At 40.7% G+C, this 22,865-nt stretch overlaps 1 protein-coding gene across 3 annotated transcripts in view; it reads left to right on the top strand.

The window, feature by feature from the left end:
• Positions 1-7,507: 7,507 nt before the first annotated feature.
• The window catches only part of PIGG (phosphatidylinositol glycan anchor biosynthesis class G (EMM blood group)), an 82,686-nt gene continuing 67,328 nt past the window's right edge, over positions 7,508-22,865 (top strand). For 2 of the 3 annotated variants that reach the window (XM_071424633.1, XM_071424634.1), the window contains exons 1-6: positions 7,510-7,780; positions 10,985-11,190; positions 12,179-12,388; positions 13,882-14,070; positions 15,618-15,756; positions 19,343-19,555. In XM_071424633.1, coding sequence (XP_071280734.1) covers positions 7,621-7,780; positions 10,985-11,190; positions 12,179-12,388; positions 13,882-14,070; positions 15,618-15,756; positions 19,343-19,555 — 1,117 coding nt within the window. In that variant the 5' untranslated portion in view covers positions 7,510-7,620. Of the gene's footprint in view, positions 7,781-10,984; positions 11,191-12,178; positions 12,389-13,881; positions 14,071-15,617; positions 15,757-19,342; positions 19,556-22,865 lie in introns of all 3 variants that reach the window. The other variant, XR_011678851.1, reaches the window with a different exon arrangement.

The following is a 22,865-nucleotide window of genomic DNA, read 5'->3' as shown; positions in this document are numbered from 1 at the left end:
AGAGAGGACCTATGAAAGGCTGGAAGTGATATTGAGCCCCTCAAGATTTGGGCGTCTCAAGAGCTGAATCAAACTTCACAAATTTTTTTGTTGTTGTCAATCAGTAGATGTAGATCATAACTAGACAGCTGTGATTAAGCAATTGCATTGTGAACACTATATGCTTGGCTAGTGTTTGTTTTAGAGAGAAGGGAAGGCAACCCCAAGATGAATGGCCTGTCTGGATGAGACTCCACCAGGACTAAGGTCAGGACTGAGCAGTAATTGGGGGAGACGTAATTCCAGCAGTGGCCCACCAACTCAGTGACCACCTACTGCAAACAGACCCCGGAGTCAGACAGAGGGAAGAACTGCACCTGCAGACTAATTAGCATGGCAAATAGGGGGTTGAGTACTAATTAATGGCAGTCACGTAATCTGTAAGCAATGAATGCTGATGTTTGTTTGTTAAAATGTACAAATCATGTAAAGTTTTGATGACTGGGAGCCAGTCTTTTGTGGGCTACCACCCTGCTCCCTCCTTTGCACAAACCAGAATAAGAGGTAGAAATACCTTGCCTGGGTGTGTGAGTTGGTGCTACACAACACAGAAGGAGCCCACAGTTGGCACAAGAGAAACACTAAAGCAAAATTCTGCCTTATTAGACCTTAGAAATCCATGAGACATCATAATTGGCTCGGTTAGGTGGGGGAAGCAAGAGGCCCAGCCATATGAAGAAAGGAAACTCTGGAAAACCTAGATGGTTTAGTTTTTCTGTCTGGCACTGTTTTCTTGGCCTGGCTGCAGTGGTCAGGTGTGAACACAGGTAATTGAAATGTGGTAATGCAGATAGTCTGTCCCAGGATCTTACTTCCCCTCGGTGACACTGCACCAGGCTTGGCCTCCTGTGACCATTCAGGCAGGTCAAGTTCCCCCTGATCCTCTATGCTCCTTCACAGGGCAGGCAATGGCTGACAGCTTCCCCCCCACAGAAAACACACCACTCTGCCATTGCAGAAGCAAGCTGGGAAAACCCCAAAATCAATGGTCTTGAAGACCTAGTTGATTTAGGGCATGGAGGAGAGAGAGCCCAGGTGTGATGACTCTGATCCATGCAGGAGCAGCTAGACTTTTTCCATAGGGGAGGAAATGGGTACATCTGCATGGCAGGCTGTTACTCTGTGACAAAGCTATCAGAGCAAGACATTCTAGGTGCACAGCCTTGGAAGAGATTTATCCCGAAACTATAAACACTTGAAAACCTTTTTCAGAATTTGCTGATGCCAGGGCCTCATGAGGCTGATTAATTACCCTAGGTGACTAAAGACAGCTAAGTTGCTGTTTCTTCCCCCCTCACAAACACTTTTGGTTTGGATAATTTAGCAGGTGACAGTTTCTTGTTTTCCTGACCTCCCTGCAGCCACTAACACATCTTATTAAGGCCCCTTGCATAGTTTCAGCTTTTCCCTTGGCGATGACTTGGCTATCCAGTGTGAAATTTGACAAGTGCACACTTCAGCTAGCAAGCACACCAACAGCCTGCACCCTCAACGCCTGCCAGCCTCCCTCACTCTCTGCTTTCTTAGCTCAGACAGTTGAAGAGCGTCGGAGCATTAAGATGAGCAGGCTTGTGATGCTGGCTTGGTACAGCACAGCAATTCCCTACAGTGAAAAGCAACACATAAAGATCTCTCTCCTGGAAACAATTGCACGAGGAAGTGTCAGAGAAGAAGATGGTTTCTGAAACAAGAAGTGCTTATGTTATGTTCTGGTATTTTTTAACACAGTGTAGTGTTTAGCTAGTAAAAAATACCTAGGCCTAAGGTAAATAAAGGCAGTATCATTGAACATCTGGCACCTGCAGGTAAATAACTTAAAAGTGACGGTTTTGGCTTAGGGAAGGGAAAGATGTGAGGCAAGAAGTCTATGGAGATAAAAAATGCTTTACTAGGATATTTTAGGAATGTTATTTTAGTAAAGTCATATGTCATGGAAGAATGCAGCTACATTTCCTACTTCATGGTTGTAATTTTTTATCACCATTGCTTGCAGGGACACAGGAAGAGAAGATTTCTGCAGCATGAGAAATTCTCAGTCAGATAAAGACCATGTGAATAAAGAAAGCCCTATAGCACTAGGCATATCAGGTAAGCAAGGAGGATTGGAGGGAGTTGAATTCATCACCGGCATGCTGAGTATAATGTATTAATGTCATGGAGAAGCAGTAGCTAAGCAGGAAAAGGGACAGTCTGGTTTCTTGCAGTTGCAGGGAGGAGGTGCTGGATTCCCTGCTAACCAAGATGCAAACATTTGGTTGTTTTGCACATTTTTCTGGATGGGATGCTTTGGCACCTGATAGGGAGTCAGCTTACACAACAGGCAGTTTCCTTGATAGGGACACTGACAATGTCTGTTTATTGTTTTCAGTCATCATTAAATCCGGAAAAACCTAGTATCACTGGGTTCCCTGTTCATTACCTCTCCAAAAAATAGCTAAGGCTGTCAGGAAGAGCAGGAGAGAGATAAGAAAGAAAGTGGGATTGAAGGAGGGTAAAAGATAAGTAAGATTAGTGGGTAAAATTGTAGGGACGAGAGATTATGGTTAGTTTTCATGTGTCATGAAAAAATGTTGCTTCAGCTGAGCCCTGATTTGGCTCCTTCTCTCAGTGCCTGCTCTGAAGGCTGGATGACTGGCATTACTCTAACTTGTGGAGTCTGCTGACATTTGGAGGAAGTTTCAGACACTAATACTACCAGAATCAGTCTATCTACTTAAGTGGTTTTGGAAGTTTTCCTTGAGGTTTTACTCTTTTTCATTCACGTTTTAACTAGTTCATTTAGACGGAATGAAAAACTTACCTTGGGTCAGCATCCCATGATCTGTTCTTACCAGCAGCACATATGGGGTTCACAGTCAGTGACCCCAGTTTATGGCTGCAGCTCTGAAAGAACCTGCCTGGATGAGTGCACAAACATAGCTCTAAAGCCAGGGCTTTCTCAAGTAGGAATGACTAGGTACATCTCTGTACAACCCCGTGTAGAGAAAGAGGGATGCAGATATTGCTACTAAACCGTGCAAGCTTTGAGTGCAAGGCTCTGGGGGAAACTAACAAGCAGCTTCTTTCTCCAATTAATTCTTGCTCTGCAGCTTTGCTTTCCCTTCAAAAGCAAGTAATCTCATACTGCGGCAAGTAACAAGTCTGCAGTCTACAGAAACAAACCAGGCTTTGGCTCCCTACAGCTCACAGCTCAGGGGTTATCAGGGGTTATCGTCTTCAGTGATCCCTGGTTGCCTCAATCTCAAATCCCATAAGCTCTGCAAGCAGGGTTTCCAAAATAGCTAAATCTGAAGGCAGACTTCTGTGCATGTGTGCATGTGTGCACACGTGCTTGTGTGCACAAAGATAGACAATCAATTATTTGATGTGGATAAAGTTATTGAATTATTTCTTAACGTGTTTTTTTTTTTTTCCTATGTGAAGAAATTTCTGATTAGTCTCAGATTTCAGAAGCTGGATTTACAATGCAGTGCTTTTGCTTTGTCTTTTGCCTCAGCAACTACAAATCTCTGGAGGCTTTGCAGTGCACCAGAATGGAGGAGGGAGAGTCACACTTCAGCAGACAGACTTTTATAACCTTTTCTGATGTTTTACTGTGTCTTAAATACAGCAGAGACCTGACATACATTCAAATTGCCATGTACTGAAGAATGGAGAAATAATAGGAGAGAAAAAATTATTATGTGTCCTTCTGAATTTCTAACTGCATCACAGTGTTTCAGAGTGTCAGATCACCTTGGAAAGTCTCATTTTTTATTACAGTTTCACTTAATTTTGAATTAATTCTTCCTCACACCTCTTGCATGTAAAAATGATTGCTTTTGCTTATACATACCAATTTTGCCACTGTCCATATTCTTGCTCCACTTGTGTATTCCCCAATACAATATTAAATGTATTAGGGACAAGTTTAAGAGGTATCACTGATTACAGAAAAGAGATGCTTGTTTAAACCATTGGCATGAGGTGCTCACATATCTGACATTGTCAGTGACAGAAGAGATGAGCAGGTTTCACATAAACACACATATTCAGATGTGAAATCCTGTTAAATTAGGCCCAGAGAGGAGAATAACTGAGGCAGTTCAAAAAGCAAGGGGGTGATCTGCAGATACCCAGAACTTATCAACAGCAGGCAAACAGGCCTGAGAGCAAAAGTACAAGGGAATTATTAAAAATAAAGCTAAGTAAGAGAATGGAAAAATTAAAAAAAAAAACCTGAGAAAACTGACTGCATATTGTCTGTATTTGAAACAAAAGGAGAAGGGAAGATAGGGTCTGTTTTTCTAGTCAAATTGTGATGCATAAGAAGTGAAAGAATCAGGAGAGAAGAAGCTGGGGAAGCAGACATGCTGAGTGCTGACTAATGGTCAGCCTTTCATTAAGGGATGGCAGAGGACACAGAGACTGTTGGAAGGGCGTGTGCTCCTCCCTCGCAGGACACACAAATTTTTTACTAGCTGACTCCGTAGAGAAAAGCCTGAGGGATGCCAGAGCGACTTACAGCATCACCTGGCTGCTTTAAGTGCTGGTGGCAATCACTCTCACCAAAAATGTGTTCCTACTGGTTCCTATATTTACCTGTTGAAGACAAGGCTTGGTTGGCTTTCAGTCTGCTGATTTCTCAGCAGATTTGGGAAAATGACTCTAGAGAAGGCTCTGCACAGAGCACTAAATTCCTTCTTCCTCAACACACAGAGATGTAAATTTGCTTGAGTGGCTCTTCACAACAGCAGCAGTAGCAACATGCTCTCCTATAGAGAAAGATGCAAATTCATCTCCCACAGGGATGGGTTGTACCATGCTCTAAAATGTTTGCTGGCTGTGATGAAACAAAAGCCTTCTGAATCACATGAAGTGTACTATATTGCACCTTTCCAGACATTCCGGCATGAACCTTTAACCTTCCAAAAAGTATTTAAGTCAGCCAGTACCCATTGACATGAATTGGTGCAGGAAACGTTGACTGTGTGCTTACAAACTGGGAAGCACACAAACACTTCCTCTGAATGCTCACGAAATCACCGGCTCTCAGGGCATAAATGTGTTATGCACAACAGAGAGGGTTGTACCCCAGAGCTTGTAAAACGGCCACAGCAGTGCGCAGCAGTGATTGTCAATACATTATGTCGCAACACGCTTGTAGGCTCACAGACAGATTTAAAGTGTGGTACAACGCTCAGGATTCTTCCTGTATCTGACCCCTGCAGTTAAGTGCTACAGTTATGGACTTGAAAGCATGTTGCTACAAGAACTTGCCAAATGGTGATGGTACTCAGTAAATGCCCAGTGACAGGTCCCAGGGAGTGTGAATCACATGCTAGATACTGTTTTTTATGTCTGTAGAGAAATCCTTTTTACTGAACGCAGAAATTCTGATCTTCTGTGGGAATTTGAAGGTTTGAATGACAGGAGAAAGATGCAGTTTGGGGAATTTCCACTTACTGAAAGGGAAAGTAAGCTTTACACATGAAATAAAATGAAGACAGACATTTCTTAGATGCTGTTTTGTGATGCATAAACATTTCTTACATTAGGTTACTTTATATTTGTTAGGCAACCTTTCCTAGTTTCTGGTTGGAGAGTCTCACTAATTCAAGGTTTAAAGGAGAGGAAAAATACCCATAAAAAAGCAACCAATACAGCTTCTCTTGGATGCACAAATAACCTAACTTTAAGGCATACTACCTAAAGTAATTTAAAGTTTGTATACAATGGCCCAAAGTTGCCTTTTGCCATGTCCTACTGTTTCAAGCAACATTCCTTGCATGGTTTTTTTTTTCTGAATTTGATTGCACAGCTCATAATCAGCTGAAGTTAATAACTGAATACTGACTTTCATGGGCCTTCAGAGTTGTGCTTCTGCAAAAAAACAAGTGAATAGTGTCTGCAAAAATGCAATTTCTTTTAAAAATAATGGGTTTGGATCATCTCAAGAAATGGAAATGCTATCAGTATTCTCAGTAGAAGCATGAAGTGGTAAAAGTGGCCAGAAAATGCACTCAGGTAGCCTAAAGGTAGCATATTGCTCAGGAATGCTCATATGTAAAGAGCATGAATACACAGGACTCAGGCTCCTTGATTTTTTTTTCTTTGTATTTGGAGACCCTATGAAAGGCCAAACACAAAGCTTTTATCCTGAACCCACTCACACATGCCTCTCACATCACAGCAATTTTGCCTTGTGGCAGGTGTCGCAAAGCCCAGAATTAACAGCTGGCCAATGTAACTGGCAGTAAAACCACAAACTGACCAACTGCAGCAGGGAAACATTTCTCAAAGCACAGTACAACACATTTGGCCTATGTTTACACAGAACAGATCATGCGTTGTGCTGAGGGAAAAGACCCAGTGGGAAAACCACCCTGGCATCAGCTGTCATGGTTCTTGCAGGGTCACACGGGAGCACAGGCACACAGCTGTGGGTGGCGGCTGCAAACAGGTGCCGTGCCAGCAGCAGACTGTGGCAGTGCAGCTTTGTCCCGAATGACCACAAGGGGACACGTCCAGGTGTAAGTGGAAATGGAGCCGGCAGGGTGCTGTGCTTGTTAGATCAGGGAAAACGTGCCACTCACAGGTAAAGCCAAGGACTTGTGTACACTGCAGAAACATGTGCCGCATCTTTCAAGCACAGTGGTGGGCCATACAAAAACTTCCTGGGTAGGAATGAGGAGCAGTTTTCTTTGGGAGAATGAAATTTTGAGGCTATCCTCCTATTTCAGTATACATAGCAAGACCAGTATAAACTCTGTTCACTTTGCAGAGAGTTTTTGGTTTCCTTTTTCAGAAAATTTAAGTTTAAAACTTACTTCTCCTCATCTTCTGACATGATCTGCCTGCCATAGTCCATTTCCATTCAAACGGAAAGATTAAGAGATACCACTATCCAGTTTTATTAAGAGGTGTGTGTTTGCCCGGCGAAATATTCTGCTTGCCAACACCCGCAGCAGCCACAGTCCAGGAGTCCTTCCTGCCCGGCCAAGCACTCTTTGCTGCAGCAATTCGTCAAACCTGCTTTCTGCTCCCGCCGGGGAACGCGGGGTCGGGACGCGGGGTGGGATGAGGGGTCGGGACGCGGGGTACGATGTGGAGTTGGGTCGCAGGTGTGGGACGCGCGACCGGGATGCGGAAGGGGCAAGCAGAGGCAGGAACGCAGAGACCGAAAGCACAGGAATGCAGAGACCGGACGTGAGTCCCGGAGGCGAATCGCGGAGGTGGAACGAGGATCCAGGAGGCGGGCTCGGAGGCGGGATGCGAAAGCCGGAGTTGGTCCGGAGGCGGGTCCGGAGGCGGGGCGCGGGTCCGTGAGGCGGGTTGTGGGGGAGGAACGAGGGGCTGTACTTCCGCTTCGGTGTTGCTGTTACGCGCTGGCGGAGGGGCTGCCGGGACACTGGCCAATAGAGAGGCTTGGCGGAAGCGCGCGCTGGTTGCTGGTTGGCGGGCAGCGGGCCGAAGGCGGGGCCAGGCGGGCGGGGCGGGCGTGCCGCAGGTGCCGCCCCCCAGAGCCGGCGCAGCGCCGGCCGGGCCGGGTCGGGTCGGGTCAGGTCGGGTCGGTGCCGCTGTCGCTGGTGCCGAACCAGGATGTGGCTGCGCTCCGGGGTGTTCGCCTCCTCCTGCCTCCTCGTGCAGGCTTTGGGCGTCGCGCTATTCCTCCGTGGCTTCTTCCCGGTGCCCGTCAGGTCCGTGCCCCGCAGAGAGGCCCGCGCGGACCCTCCCGCCGAGCCGGCCCCGCCCGGCCCAGGTAACGCGAGCAGCTGCCGGGCGCGCCCGTCGCGCGGTGTCGCGGAACATCTTTCTGTAGCGCCCTCGTGTTTCCAGACCAGTTTCCCGAGTAGTTTAGAACTTAACTGGTTTTCACGTAGTTATGGATCACAGGCAGGTGTACCTGCTCGCAGTCGAAAAGCGTCAAGCGTCAGCTGTCACTTTTTTGAAAGGTGTGTTTTCCTGTCATTTTATTTCCCTCTCCCTGACTCTGATGGAGCCGTGATACCCGGGCCTGTTCAATGGCACCTTGTTTGCATTAAATGATGCCGCCTCGGCTAAAACGCCTCACGCTTTTCCTGTGATCATTCGCTGGCTGTGTTGTGCCCGAGATTCATTGTTCATTGATGTTTCTGTGGTGTATGAGTGTCCTAATGCCACCTCAGTGAGACTTTTAACACCTCAGTAGTGACAGAGTAACTGTAGTAATGCAGGTTGCAATGTGTACGGTATTGCCATCCGTCTCTGTTTCTGTGAAATCGCTGTCTTTACAGGTCCTACTCTGTTCCAGAGCTGAATTTGTGAAACCAGAATTTTCAAAAATCTTTTTAAGGAGCCTGTAGAGGATGTGCTAATAAAGCAGTTGTCTCATATGTTCAGTCACAAATTGTATTAAAGTAATGGGAAGAGGAGTACTCAAGTACTGTGTACTTGAGGGACCGTTTTTCACCAGTTTGGAGCTTGTGGGGTGAAACCTCAGGTTCACTTGGCAGCTAGATCGAGTTGTATTTTGCTCATACAAAGCTCTTGATTGGAGCACGAAGTTATGGTTAACTTTTTGGAGCAGGACTGTAATAGCCAAACTGGGTCTTTAGCTGCTTGATATTTACTGTTAATTCTTCTAAGTGTGTGATGTTATGTCTGTAGGGACAGGCTTACTTAAATTGCGAGACACAGTGGAGAGAACAGAAGGTTGTGTGGTTTAGAGTGTGGTGTGCTGGTTAAGCAGGAACACTGAAAGAATCTAGTCTGGTAACAGACTGTGTGGTTTCTGCTGAAAGGCAGGTTGATTTTTAGCTGGAGTTTACCAGGAGTATCACAGATATTTGAAAGGCTGCTGTGAGTGAAATATTGCATTCACATGTGATTATTAGCAGAAGACTTAATGTAGAAGGAGACTGTTCAGATGGGAAGGAGATGTTAGACAATTTGGTTTTGGAAGGACTGGTTTGTGTTGAAGAGTGGAAGTGTGTGCCACAGGGCTCTACAAGCAGTTTAAATTTAGGCATGTCATGAGCAAGTCTAGGTGTAGTAGGCAAAAATGGAGTGACAGTAGAAAAATGCTTACTTTCTGTAGTACTTGGTTACAGTATGCTTGCAGAGTGATGTCTGGATGATATTGCCCAAAGGCAGGGTATTGCTTACTAAACCGCGATGCAGAAGGCTTTCAACCTACTTTAGACCTATTCAGAAAACAACATTTCTCCAGTGCTTCTTAAATTCCTGAATGTTTCACTTTGTGAGTCCTGACTGCTGTTGAGTGCATGCTGTCATAGCTGTAAAAAGGCTTGATACTGAATGCTTGCAGCACATTATTGTAATAAGTTCTTGGTAGAGAACCTGTGGTTTTCTTCACAGAGTTCAGGTTCATTTAGAGTAACTGTTTTCTAAGTAACCCTGGCAGAGATAAATAAGCATGCTGCATGGCAAGACTTGGACAATGTGTTGCTTTAGCTATCTTACAGTAAGTATTTTCATATGGCTTGTAAATTACTCCAAATTCATTTGAACTTCTCAACACTTTGGCTTTCTGATAAATCACACTGCAGGAGGAATTTAGGAGTAGGGCGTATGTGTCTGTGATCTGAACATTTTTGGTGTCCAGCAAGCTTTCTTTCACTAAGCAGTGGATAGGGAAAAGATGTAACTAACAGAACATCTGGTGATGCCTTCTTGTTTTTCATGGAGAGCCAAAGCATGCCTGATAAGTTGATAATTCAAGTCCTGAAAAAAAAAATAAATTATCAGTTTAATTAGGATTGCTTGCAGTCAGCATTTTGTTGTTGTTGAGATTTCCTTCTTCCTGCTGTGTCCTCCTTCTCCATTTCCTGATCTGGAAAAATCACTAGCAGTAACTAGTCTGTGAATGTCAGTTGGTTGATGCTTATCTGTGTAACCCCAAAATAAAATTTCTGAGGTTGTTTTTGATGTTGCTGTGTTAGACACACCATTATCTGCAACCTGTCCAAACTGTCAACCACTTTTGCAGAAAAAATCTTTACTCTGAAGGACTGTAAAACCCCTAACTTTATATAACACATTTAGAGAGCAGTTGATTCAACACGATGGTGTCTGGATAGAGGCCTGTGGGTAGGATACATTCTGCTTCCATTTTGCCCTTCTGTGTTTTTTCCTGTTAGAGAAATGAGACCTGTAGAGGTTGGAGCAAAAGTGCTGCTCTAAGTCCTGAATGTCACCATGTGGACCAAGTTCAATGCAGATGAAGGAAGAGTTGCTGTGGCCAGAATTAAATCCATGCAAGAGAAAGAGGTGGGCTTGAAGGCATGGCGTTGCCTACTGCTTGATGCACAGCAACATTTTTCTGTACCCACCTATATGTTCAGAGAATTCTGGAATTGGATTTTGGCCCTGCAGCTGCTATCACTGAAGTAGCCTGTCATACAGTCTTCTACCTTGAAGGGAGTGAATGTGCATAAATCTGTTTGATTCAAGTTTCAGTGAAATTGTCTCTTTCTTTGTAATCTTCCTGTTATCTTACGGTGAGACTTCATACAGAGGCGTTGTTTATGTTGTGATGTGCAAAACTGGGTATTAGCACAGGTGAATGCTATGTCTTTCTTCTAACAGAAGTTTTCTGTCAGATACAATTAGTTCAGCTTTACTGAAGTAAAAAGAGAGAAGGTTACTTCTCTCGCTGTTACTTTGAATGCTCTCCATTACAAAGCTTTTCCTTAGTTTTCTCAATTTCATGTCACACATTGCTTTCATGTCGTATTTTACTTCCTAAAGGTGATATTGGAGTTGTGTTATTCCTGTGCTGGATGGCTTGAAAACTCTTCTTCAGATTACTTCTCAGGTTTGCTGTCTGCAGCTTCTTGTTTCTGGGTGTAGAATTAATAAAGAAGTCGAAAGCACTCATTTATGTGGTGAAGTCGTCCTTTAACTTCTGTCTCGTCTTTGGTAAAATTTTTTGACTTTTATATGCCCTGTTTTTGTTGCTTAGGAATGGTTTCTAACTGGACCAAGATTCCTCCACCACTTTTCAAAAAAGTTGTCATTGTGCTGATAGATGCTTTGAGAGATGATTTTGTGTTTGGACCCAAAGGTAAACAGTTCATGCCGTACACTACTCAAGTTGTTGAAAAAGGGACTTCCTACAGTTTCATTGCTGAAGCCAAGCCACCCACTGTGACTATGCCTCGAATTAAAGTAAGTGGGATTTTTTTCTATCATTTCATTGGAGAAGCTTTTGAAGTATGAGGTGTTTCATATGCTTGGAGTTGGCATAAAGGACACGTGTGTGGTGTTGGTGCAATCTATGGCTGAATGTCTCTGTGCGGTAGTAGTGCATGTGGTAGACTCCTGATTTGCCGTGCGTAAGAGGTTAAGGACAGGTAAGGCCCTAGTCCAGGCTTAAGTGATCGATGTAGCGTTTTTATTTGTAATCATGGGAAGGCAGTAGTCTCTTAGTTGTCCAGTTTTCCAGAGGTCTTCTATCTAGAAACATTTTTATTGTATTTCTCTGTATTCTTGTAACTTCTGAGAGAAAATCCACTTTAGTATGAAATTGTTTTGTCATAGGGATGTTTCTGAACAGCTTAAAAAGGAAATTCTGCCAAGTTCCAGGTAAATAAAAGATGAATTGTGTTGGTGTCATCAAAATACTAGATCATCCAGGCTTATCAGTGGTAGATCTGAGTAGCAACTCTGTGCACTGAAGAGGCCGAGGCAGTGATCAGTGGTAGGCTAACTAGCAGGAGAGTGAAGGAGAGACAGTCTGGTAACTCTTTATAGGTGGGCTTCAGTGCTTCTTCTAGAAGTTTCTTACTTACTGTTTTGAAGGTACTGTTGTTGTTAATATTAAGTCAGTTTACTTACACCTAAATTGTCTTTTGGTGGTTTAATGACCAGCAAACATCAACTGTTTGATGAAAAGACTGAGTGTCTTTTTTCTGTCCATTAATTGAGACAGTAATACTTTTACTTTCTGTAAAGCAGTAATCACGTACATAAACTAGCACTGTGTTGTGGCAGATGAGATTATGTGGCAAGACAGCTTGTGTTCTTTTACTTTGTTATATTTCCTTCTCAAAAATGTGATTTGTCTACCATCTGGCTTATTCCTTCCTCCCATAGCTGCTGTCTTCTGAGCACTGGAAGTTTCCTGTTTAATGCGTCTCTTTTCTTCTTTCATTAGGCTTTGATGACAGGTAGCATACCTGGTTTCATTGATGTTGTTGTGAACCTCAATTCTCCAGCTCTCTTGGATGACAATCTGATATGGCAGGCAAAAACAGCTGGGAAAAGAATCATATTTTATGGTGATGATACTTGGGTCAAATTGTTCCCAAAGCACTTCGTGGAATATGATGGAACAACATCATTTTTTGTGTCAGACTTCACAGAGGTGAGAGGTTTTGTATGATCCTAAGTTAAATGAAGTGAGTACAGTCAGACAGTGTCAGTTTTTGAGAATACGTGAATAAAGCTACCCTTGTTCTGAGATATTCACCTGGCAATTAAATAGAAATTGAATTTGTATGTCATTTTGGTGTGGGTGCTGTAAAGCTAAGCATTTGAATCCCTCATGCATCTGCTGTAAAAAGTGTTGGGATGATACATAATCATCAATTTATCACTCTTTAATTTAACTAAGCATGCCATTTTCTCCCAAAACGTGCTCTGGTTGGAAGTTAGACTAGTTGCTTTGTTTAAAAATTCTGCTAACCACATTTTCAGTTTGCTATCAGATATTTTTAATTAGTGCAATCTTTAAGAGGTCCATTAATATATTAGCTTGGTGTCTTAAAGGTATACTTTTATAGTATTGCATCACTTTTGTAATTGCAATGGGAGCAGTGTTTCTTTATGTTGTAAAAGAAGGAGCATAGAAAGTAAGTGAAACAAATGCTGATAATTTTTACTCTGGGCACATTAGAAGAGTAAATGCTTTGACAAATTTACTTCATTTTTGAACCTTTATGATTTTTAAAACCTCAAGCCATTGACCTGCTGCTACTGACTGAAATATTTTATTATTTAAGAAAGTTAGAAAGGTCTAATGTGAATTGGAAGACGTGTTTAATTGTTTATATTGATGAGACTTGCAAAAGCTTCCACCTGGAGTAAAAAGTACCAATGTTCTACTAGATCTGTGGTTATGTGGCTCTCAAACTCTTTATGCAGTCCTTATGCTGTCTTAATGCAGTGTATTAAACACACAGCTTTTTACAGTTCTTTTGGTAGTTATATACAGACTCAACAAAGTAGTATCACATGGGAAATATTGTAGGGATTTTTAATAACTGAAGAGAATATATGCAACTAAAAATGTATTGTCAATCTAAGCAGGAAAACAGTTGGGTTAGTTTGAATAGAACTTTTCAGTTTTTCTTTCTCACTGTGTTGTCAGTTCTTTTACTCATAGCAAGTTCCACCTTCTTGTGTTTGCACACTAGCAAAAATGGAGCTGAGAAATTAGGGTTTGTTGTACCCCTGAGCTTCCCATCATTAAACTGAGACATTTTGTTGTACTTTTGATATGATGTGTCACATGTGAAGTGATAATCTGGATTGTGCAGGGTGAAAGTGACTGAAAAGTTCTTGGGACAGTTTTTAAAAGTTTCTATGGAAGCTTGGCAACTAGATTGCCTTGTCTGCATGTAACCTGATGTGTCCTTACCAGAAAAGATTAAATGGGGTGAAGAATCTATTTTGTTAGACAAATATATTTGAGTGCCTGACATTGAACTAATCAATTTTTTTTCTTGTTAACATTGCCCGTTTAAGTTCATCAACTTCTATGGAATTTTCATGGGTAGTATATGATTAATTTTTTTGTGCTTTTTAAAAGAGGGAAGGTTTTTTTTTTACCATATAGTTGTTTTCCTTTTCTTTGAGGTTGATGATAATGTTACCAGGCATTTGGATAGGGTGCTAAAGAGAGAAGACTGGGATCTCCTAATACTACATTATCTGGGGTTGGACCATATTGGTCATATGACTGGGCCAAACAGCCCATTAGTGGGACCAAAACTTCGTGAAATGGATAACATACTGAAGAAGATTCATATTTCCCTTCTTTCAAAGGTAATACAGGTTCTTCTTGGGTCAATGTCTGTTAGTTGTGGACTGACATTAAAATGCTTGCTGATTGTTGTTGTTAGCTTCTTTATTCATAGACTAAAGTGTGTATTCTGTTCTTTGCTTTCCTGGGCTATTTCCCAGTGTAGTATTTTTAAGGATTTGGTGGCTGACCTTTGTAACATCTGCTAACAGCCTCTTCTGGGCAGCTGTGGGACATAATATCCCCTTGATGTGCAGGAAGAGGAGAGGAATGCCTGCCAAAGTTCTCTCATCACTTGTGAATTAAAATGGTTATTGATGTGCTTTCAAGTAATGAAATTCTGCAGAAGGAGGAATGGGCATGTGTAGCTAATGGTTCTGATGTCCAGAATTATGAAGGCATACTTAATTCTTAGATAGTTGATAAATTCAAATGGAAGTGGTGGTCTTAATCTGCATTTTTTATGGTAAATGTAGCACATCTGAATCTATTTTTACATTTGTAAATACTAGTTGTCCTTACCTAAGCAGTCTGGATACTGAAATACCAAGTCCTAGTTCCAGGTGGCCTGAAGCTCTTTTTTTTTATTGTTTGTTTTTGGCTACTGCAATTCAGAATAACTGATCATGAAATTTTAATAATATTTTTAGTCAAGTGGGTACTATAACATGAAAAAAAGGTTAAATCCTGTGTGTGGAAGTTCCAGGAATGTTACAGTTTTCTGTTTTTTAGTATCTTTGTTTTTGCCATTTATATTCAAGCCTTTATCTTTGTTTTAGAATACAGACATAATAAAAGCACTTTATTTTTTGGATAGCATGTGTACTGGTAATAACTAGAGATGATACAAAAGTGCTTTGTTGTTGAATGACTGTTAATTTTCTGCTGCTTTGGTTAGCTCAAAATTCTTGGACGGACCTCACTTAAGTTTCTGTTTCTCTTTATTCAGAAACATACACCTCATTCAGCATCATTCTTCAATAATCATTATCAATTAGTCTTCATTGACTGTTAGATTTAAATCCCAAATCAGTCAGATTTCAATCCCTAAAGCCCTTGGGAAACTATCAACCATTAGAAACAGGATTATTTTTTAATATTGAATTGATATTATGTTAGTATTTACAATATTAGTAATTTGGCATTTATATTAAAACTTAGTGAAGCTGAGGGAATGAAGAGGGGGATTATTTCTGTGTTAATGATGCTCTTCTGGGATTCCTGATTTTCTTCTCATGGTGATAGCCTTTATTTAGTCTTCCAGAGAGTTTCTTGTAACTCTATAAATTCAGGGTTTTTTAAAAAAGCTTTTTTTGTGCCCTTTTTTTTTTTTTTTTGCTAAGATACTGGCAAGCATGTTAGATATGAATATGCCTTAACTTTTAAAAATTACTATTACTGAGTTATACTTAATTGCAGTGATCTCTTATTATCTGCCCCAGGGTGAGCAAGTTTCAAAACTGAAGTTAATTTTGAGACATATTCATGTTTGAAAATGATGAAGATAGTGAAATTATATAAATTAATTCTGTTTGTATGGTAACTTAGATTTTTTTTCTGTGATTTGCAGGAGGAAGCTTCTCTTCCCAATTTGTTAGTTGTTTGTGGGGATCATGGAATGTCTGAAACAGGCAGTCATGGTGGTTCTTCAGAAGGAGAAGTGCACACACCACTACTGTTTATCAGCTCTGCTTTTGGGAAGAGAAGTGGTAAGGATCAAAGAAGCATGACGTTTTTTAGAACTGTCCTAGTTTCAGATGGAATAGAGTTAATTTTCCACTTAGTGGCTCGTACAGGACTGTTTTCTGGATTCAGTATAAGAATAATGTTGATAACAGACTGGTGTTTTCGTGTTTACTCTGAGTCAAGGACTTTCCTGTTTCCCATGCTCTGCCATTGAGCAGGTGCAAAAGGAGCCATTAAGGAGCATAGCAAGGACATCTGACCTGAACTGGCCAAAGGGATATTTCATGCCATGGAACATCATTCCTAGTATATAAACTGGGGCTGCCAGTCACTGCTTGGGGATGGAGTGGACATCAGTCAGCAGGGGGTGACAAATTTTGTTGTGAAGCACTTGTTTCTCTTGGGTTTTTATTCTTCTCCCATCTTCTTTTCATTACTATTATTAGTATAATATTTAATTTTGTTTCAATTATTAAACTGTTCTAGTCTCGACCCATGAGGTTTACCTTCTCTTTCTCCTCCCCACCAGGATGGGGGGTGGCTGCATGGTACTTGGTGTAAGGCTCCAGTAGGTACCAGTGCATAGTGTACTCTAATAGGATGGGAACACTACTACTATATATAGCTGTAACAAGAATAGCAATAATAATTATGTGTAGATTATAGTAGTTATTATTGTAAGGGAAAGAGGGGAGAGAGAGGAATAAAACCCAAGAGAAATGTGTGATGCACAATGCAATTGCTCACCACCTGCTGATTGGTGCCCAGCCCATCTTCAAGCAGCAATCCACAGCATCCAGTCAACTCCCTCCAGTTTGTATACTGGCTACGATGGGCTATGATTTGGAGTATTCCTTAAAGCAGTTCAGGTCAGCTGCTTCAACTGTGTTCCCTCCCAGCTTCTCATGCTCGCTGGCAGAGCACAGGACGTGGAAAAGTTCTTGATTTAGTGTAAGCCCTTCTGACCAGCAGCTAAAACATCAGTGTGGTATCAACATTATTCTCATACTGAATCCAAAACATAGCCCCTGTATCGGAGTATCGGATACTAGGAAGAAAATTAACTCTGTCCCAATTGAAACCAGGACTAGAACACACTGTCAACTCTTAATTTATATTATACTAGAATTCTTTTTGAAAAGTGCTTTGGTTTGTTTTACAGTTATTTTGGAAGCCCATTCTGTGTGGTCTAAAACTCTGGTTTCAGCTAAAGTTAGCATCTGTATCTCGGTGAAACTGAGAATCATGAATGAAGCTTTGTAACCAGTGAGTGAATTGTGTATTTCTGAGATGATAATCTTTTACAGCACTTTTACATCCAAATGTTGAATGCTAATGAGTTCTATTATCAGAATATTGGGCTAATGGTAAATTAATAGATGTACATACAAAATCCTATTTGAAGTGGGTTGAAACTGTGTCTTTCAGGGCCAGAATATTTCCTTGGCCTCTATTCTTCTCTCTCAGACAGCTAGGATAGAAGAATGAAAATTTCTCACATGGAGTCCCCCAGAAGGAGGAAGAAAGCCCTTGGGAGACTAGAGACTATTGGAAATAGGATTATTTGATTATTTTTTAACATTAAATTGATCTGACCCTTGTGAAAGGGTGAGAGGTGATGGCACTGATAACATAACTATTGATTGCTAAGTCTTAAGGGTAGAATATGGACCACGAGTTTGTTTACTGTACAGGCTGCTTGGTTTTATGTAAGTGATGTGAGTTCACATGGTTCTAAAGCTGATTTTCTACTTGTAGATAATGACAAAAACCAAAAAACAGACAGTTAAAGGCAAGAGGCAATAAAGAAATGGACTGGGAATCTTAATCTACTTTGTAGAGTTGTGCTTAAACAAAATTCTTGACTGAGTGGATAGGTGGAATGCAATTATACCAGGAGTGAATATTTTCCTCAAAATAATACTCCCTTCTGCCTTTCCTTCTGCCACTTGTTCATTTTCATGTGATTTCTTTTCTTCTAAAACCTTTGTGCAGAAACTTGATTTATTTATCTTGCTGGAAGTTCCTGCAGCATGGTGGAGGTAGATTTTCCTGTAAAGTTGTTATCCAGCTGCAGTAGAAAGCACTGCTTGAGGAGTCCTTGACTTCTTCTCTGGTCTGTAAACAAAACAAAGTCAAGAGTGGATCAAAACTCTTGGCTAAATTTTTATTTTATGAATTTCACTAGCATGTGTTGACAGCCAGGCCACAAGAGTATAGATTCTGTAAATGCAGTCTCCTGTTCATTGGAATTAGTTTCTGTGAGGTTTAACCTGAATGAGCAGTTCTTACAATTCAGTGAAACGTATCTATTTACCCGTCTTTTGGAATAGCATTTGTGATTTCTAATGCCTTTGTAAATATCCAGCAGTTTACTTTTCATTGGTACAGTAATCAGGATTCTAGTGACTGCTCCTTATGATCCTACTGTAAACAAAATGTACGGTGGTTAATTTGGTAGACCTCAAAATAGTAATCCTGTGGGCTTTTTACATTTAGTATGCTGTCAGAGTATTACTTGTATAGCCTTCTACAGAGATGTGTCACCCATGATTGGCTAAATGTGTTTGGGTAGTTTGGCTTTTTTTTACCAGTTAAGAACTTGCCTTTAAAGATAAAATCTGAAAACTGCTGACATACAGGCACTCATGCAAAGAGGCTTTATGGATTATAGATGGCATTCTGTACAAGTATGGGATTAATCAGAGCTAGATGAGAAATGAGGCAAATTTTAATGCTCTTAAAAGCAGCCTTGAGAGGAATAAAGACTATATAGAATTCTTTCTATACTGCATTTAAGTCAAAACTCAATGCTTGAAGTTACAAAGAGGATGAAATAAAAGCATATAGAAAACCACCGTTACCTAACTGGTTTAGGATGAAAAGAAACAGCTGGCAAAACAAACAGAAGGTTCCTTATGTTAATAAAATCATTCATGTCTGTAGATTTCTGTGGGACTGAAGGCTAGTCCTGATAACTGCAGTAAGTTAATGGAATCTTACACAGGACCCTTAAAAAATCACTAGATTTTCCTGCAGGTAGCCATGGATTTGGAGCCTCAACATTCTTTACCTGATGTCTAATTCTGTTTTCCTAGCAACCTGATATTAATTAAATCTTGAGCTGTTGTCATTATATCAAGATGCTTCTGGAATGCTGTCAGCATTATTTTAGGTTCTCATTCTTTGTTCATATATTAAATCGACCAACTGTAGTGTTTTCTATTATTTCTAATGTAAAAGTTATGAAACTCTCTTAGGATGTAGGCTGCAATTTGATATTAAGGTGATGTCCTGGACCATCCATTTTCTTACTTCTACTTGTATAACATTTATTTTATGTTTACAGTAGTTATTATCATTGAAGAGTGGCGCTGGCAAAGAATTTAATAAATTTTGGATTTACAGCAGCAGAGGATAGCAGCTGAGAAAGATCAGTCAGCTCTCTGTAGACCACTTAAAATAGCTGATCTAACACCAATGAAACAATTTTGAATCTAAAAAGGTACCAGCTGTCTCTGGAGAAATAGAATGGACTTGTTATTGAAATACTTCTTTTCCTCTCTCTTTTTCTTTCTCTTTTTTTTTTTTTTTTTTTGTTCATTCTAGCTCCTCCAGCCCAACCTGAGCATGTGCAGCAAACAGATTTAGCTAGCACACTGGCAATAGGTCTTGGCCTACCAATTTCAAGAAACAGTGTTGGGAACCTTATATTGCCAGTTGTTGGAGGCAAGACAATGAGAGAACAGCTACGTTTTATGCACTTGAATGGGTTCCAGCTCAGCAGATTGCTGCAAGAGAATATGCCTGCATATGAAAAAGGTAAATTAGCTAAAAAAATATTACAGATACACTAAAAGGAGGTTGTTTATAAAACAGTTTGGATTTTTAAATTCAATAGTATGGCATTGCACTGCAAGTTAGCTATTCTTTTGAGAGCCGTATTCAGAACAGTTGTACTAAATTCAATCTTTACTGCAACCTACTTTATACTGCTTCTGAATACAATTTTTTAAATGACTACTAATATTCCTAGTTGGCAAAAGAGAAAAAATAAGATGGAGTAAGATTAAAGTAAAAATGCCAGTGTAGTTAAATCTCAGTGGTTTCATAACTGCTCTTTGTGAGGTGTTCTATATAGGGCACTGACTCTGAGCTATTTGGAGAATTAACACAATGGACTGAATTTTCTAGTTTAAATAAAAAGATGCTTCAAGTAAAGCTGGGAGATAATTTAGGGTAAGTTATCTTTTTATTTCATTTTTATGTATTTACTTGAAATGAGAACCTGGAGAACTGCTTATTAAAAATGCATGAATGTGTGTGTGTGTGTGTGTGTGTGTGTTTATTTGGAGGAAAGAATAAAAAACAAGTAGAAAAAATAAACCAAACCTAGCAAAATGTTGTATTTCATTAGGAAGCATGATACAAACTGCAGTATAAATAATGAAGTTAATATGATAATTTTGTTAAAAAAATTGAGTCAGAGGGTGAAGGAGAATATTTTACCATTGACATTAGAAGATGTCTTAAAGTGACTCTGAAGCTTGTCAATTGATTTGTAATCTGTTGAGTTATTAAAATAACTAGATGAGAATGCAGAGCTGTTGTATTGCTAGGAATAATTAAAGTGAATACCAATGTAGATTTTAGCAAAATTATTGTTCTAGGTCAAGAATCAATTATCTTTCAACATCACAGCTTCTAATCATAATTAAACCTTGTCCAGGAATCTCAACAGAACAAATTCTGCTTGTAGCAACAACATGCCTATAGCAGGACCCATGCTCCATCTCTTCTGACATTTTTCTTCTGCACAAATTTCTTCACTTAACCCAGTTGTGTCAAGTGAGGAACTTGCCCTGTTGAGGGGTTTCAGGATATGACTGTGTTGCTGAAAATGCCATCACAAAACTCCTATCTTACAGTATTTCTGCAAACACTGATGAAACAGACTGGAGTTTCTACCAGCTTCTTGTTTATATCTTCATTTTAATTTTATTTTTTTGTCTGGGAACAGTTTAATTTCAACTTGTAGCTTTCATCTGAGAAATGAAAGTCAAAATTGCTGAGGATAAAAATGTGAGAAGTTTTTATGGTGCTTGCTTGTGACTGCAAACTTCTTAGAGGTGCTACCATACTGGAAAGAGTTTGAGAGCCAAAGCACCCACAATGACTTTCTCTCTTTTCAGTAATGGAAAGTCTCAATAACATGGTGGAAATTAAGCTTTTTTTACAGAGTCTTAATGTCAATTTTCCCTGTTTCTGTGGACTTCTTAGAGGGGGTCTTGTTTTTCTTAGAGTGTCCTAGATGTGCAAGGCTTTGGTCTGTTCAGTTAAGACTGGCAGGGAAGCAGTATGTTCTGTTTCTTTAGTGTTGTTTGATTGATGTGGATACTTCAGGCCTAGAAGTACTAAAGACAATGCCACTAACTCAGTGACTTACATATGTAACTCAAGAGCTGCATGGATGGCCATTTGTTTTGCATGGCCTTTAAGTGAAGATAAATGCTTCCCACTATCCCACTACAGAAACATAGACATCTCTCCGGATTCCCCTTACCTTGCAGAGAAGTTAGTATATTCAGTAATCTGATTCATGTCCAAGAAGGTTGCCTGCTCTTTAAAAAAGGGAAAAAGGAAGGATTCTGGGAACTGCTGAACCAGTCAGCCTCACCGCTATACTTGAGGATCACAGAACAGATCTTCCTGAAAGACATTTTAAACATGTGGAAGACAGAAAGGTTATTGGAAATTACTGACACTACTTTGCCATGGGAAAATTGTGCCTGGCTAATTTAATGTCCTTCTATGATGGACAAAAGATGTGTCATCTACTTAGACTTCTGTAAGGCCTTTGGTAAGGCCTCCCTAAACATTCGTGCTGCTGTTGTTAGAGTGATATGGTTAGACAAATGGACTCTGTAATGAATAAGAAATTGGCTGCATGTCTGTAAAGTCGGTGGCTTAATGTCTAATTGGAAGCCAATAATGAATGGTGATGTAGCAAAAGATGTCTCCATTAACAGTGCTGGCAATGAATGAGATAATCTTAAAAGCAACTTCCAGCCTGAATAATTCTACAATTCTAAGATTGTAAGTTTGGAATGTGAGGAGGGAAAATTTATCTTTATGTGAGAGAGTGGTGACAGGCATGTAGCTGTTCCTGGGAGTGGATGATGAAATAGTTGAGAACTTCTGAGTCAGGATTAGTGCACAGACCAACATGGGCAATATTTTATGGGTGTCTAGGGCAGACAGTTGGATTGTAAGGAATTGTAGCTTTTGTTGTAAGGATTGTAGCTTTTCAGACAACTAGAGGAGGTCTTATTTTCACCATCCATGGTGCTCATGTGATGCTTCAGCCATCCTGTTGCATTTCAGGCTAGATAGCTGGACAGTGAGATGGACTGAAAAATGGCTCACCTGCTGGGTTCATGTGAATGTGATCAGCGGTACAAAGTCTCCCTGAAAGCTGTTGTGATCAACCACAGGGCTTGACTCAAGCTAGAACTATTCAGCATCTTCATCAATGATCTGGCCAGTGGTACAAAGTGACATCTCAGCAAAGGAAGGACACAACAGAGATCTGGGAGAAGTGCTTGATGCAATAGGTGGGTCTCCTGCCACTCAGAAGCACTTTGATAGCCTGGAGAAATGGGCTGACAGGAACCTCTTAAGGTTCAGCAAAGGGAAATGCTAAATCCTACAGCTGGGAAGAAGTAATCCCAATGTATCATAGCAGATTGGGTTTTGGCTGGCTGGAGGCAGCTGGAGGAACCACCACGGGGTGACTGGGGATACCAAGTTGAGTATCAGGCAGCAGAGCACCCTTGTGGAAAGAAGCGCAATAGCATCCAAGGTAGCATTAGACAGTGTCAGTAGTCAGTCAGGCTGGTCAGTTCTGCCTCTCCTATCAGTTGTGGTGAGCGGGCATCAGGAGTCTTGGGTCTGGTGCTGGGCTTCTCGGTACCATAATTTAGTGGATGTAACATAGTAAGTGTAGTGCATGGTCATGAAGGTGATGAAGGGATTGGAATGTCTGTCATATGAGGAGGGCCTGAGGGTGCTAGGACTGTTTAGGAGGGGTCTTATCAATGTAGGTAATGTATGATGAGAGGCAATAAACAAG

Source organism: Agelaius tricolor, unplaced genomic scaffold, assembly GCF_023055355.1.
Source record: "Agelaius tricolor isolate 1412-34295 unplaced genomic scaffold, bAgeTri1.0.p SCAF_4, whole genome shotgun sequence".
In the NCBI taxonomy this organism is placed as follows: domain Eukaryota; kingdom Metazoa; phylum Chordata; class Aves; order Passeriformes; family Icteridae; genus Agelaius; species Agelaius tricolor.
The sequence above is the reverse complement of the archived record's forward strand: the minus strand, read 5'-3'. Positions and strand labels throughout refer to the sequence as shown.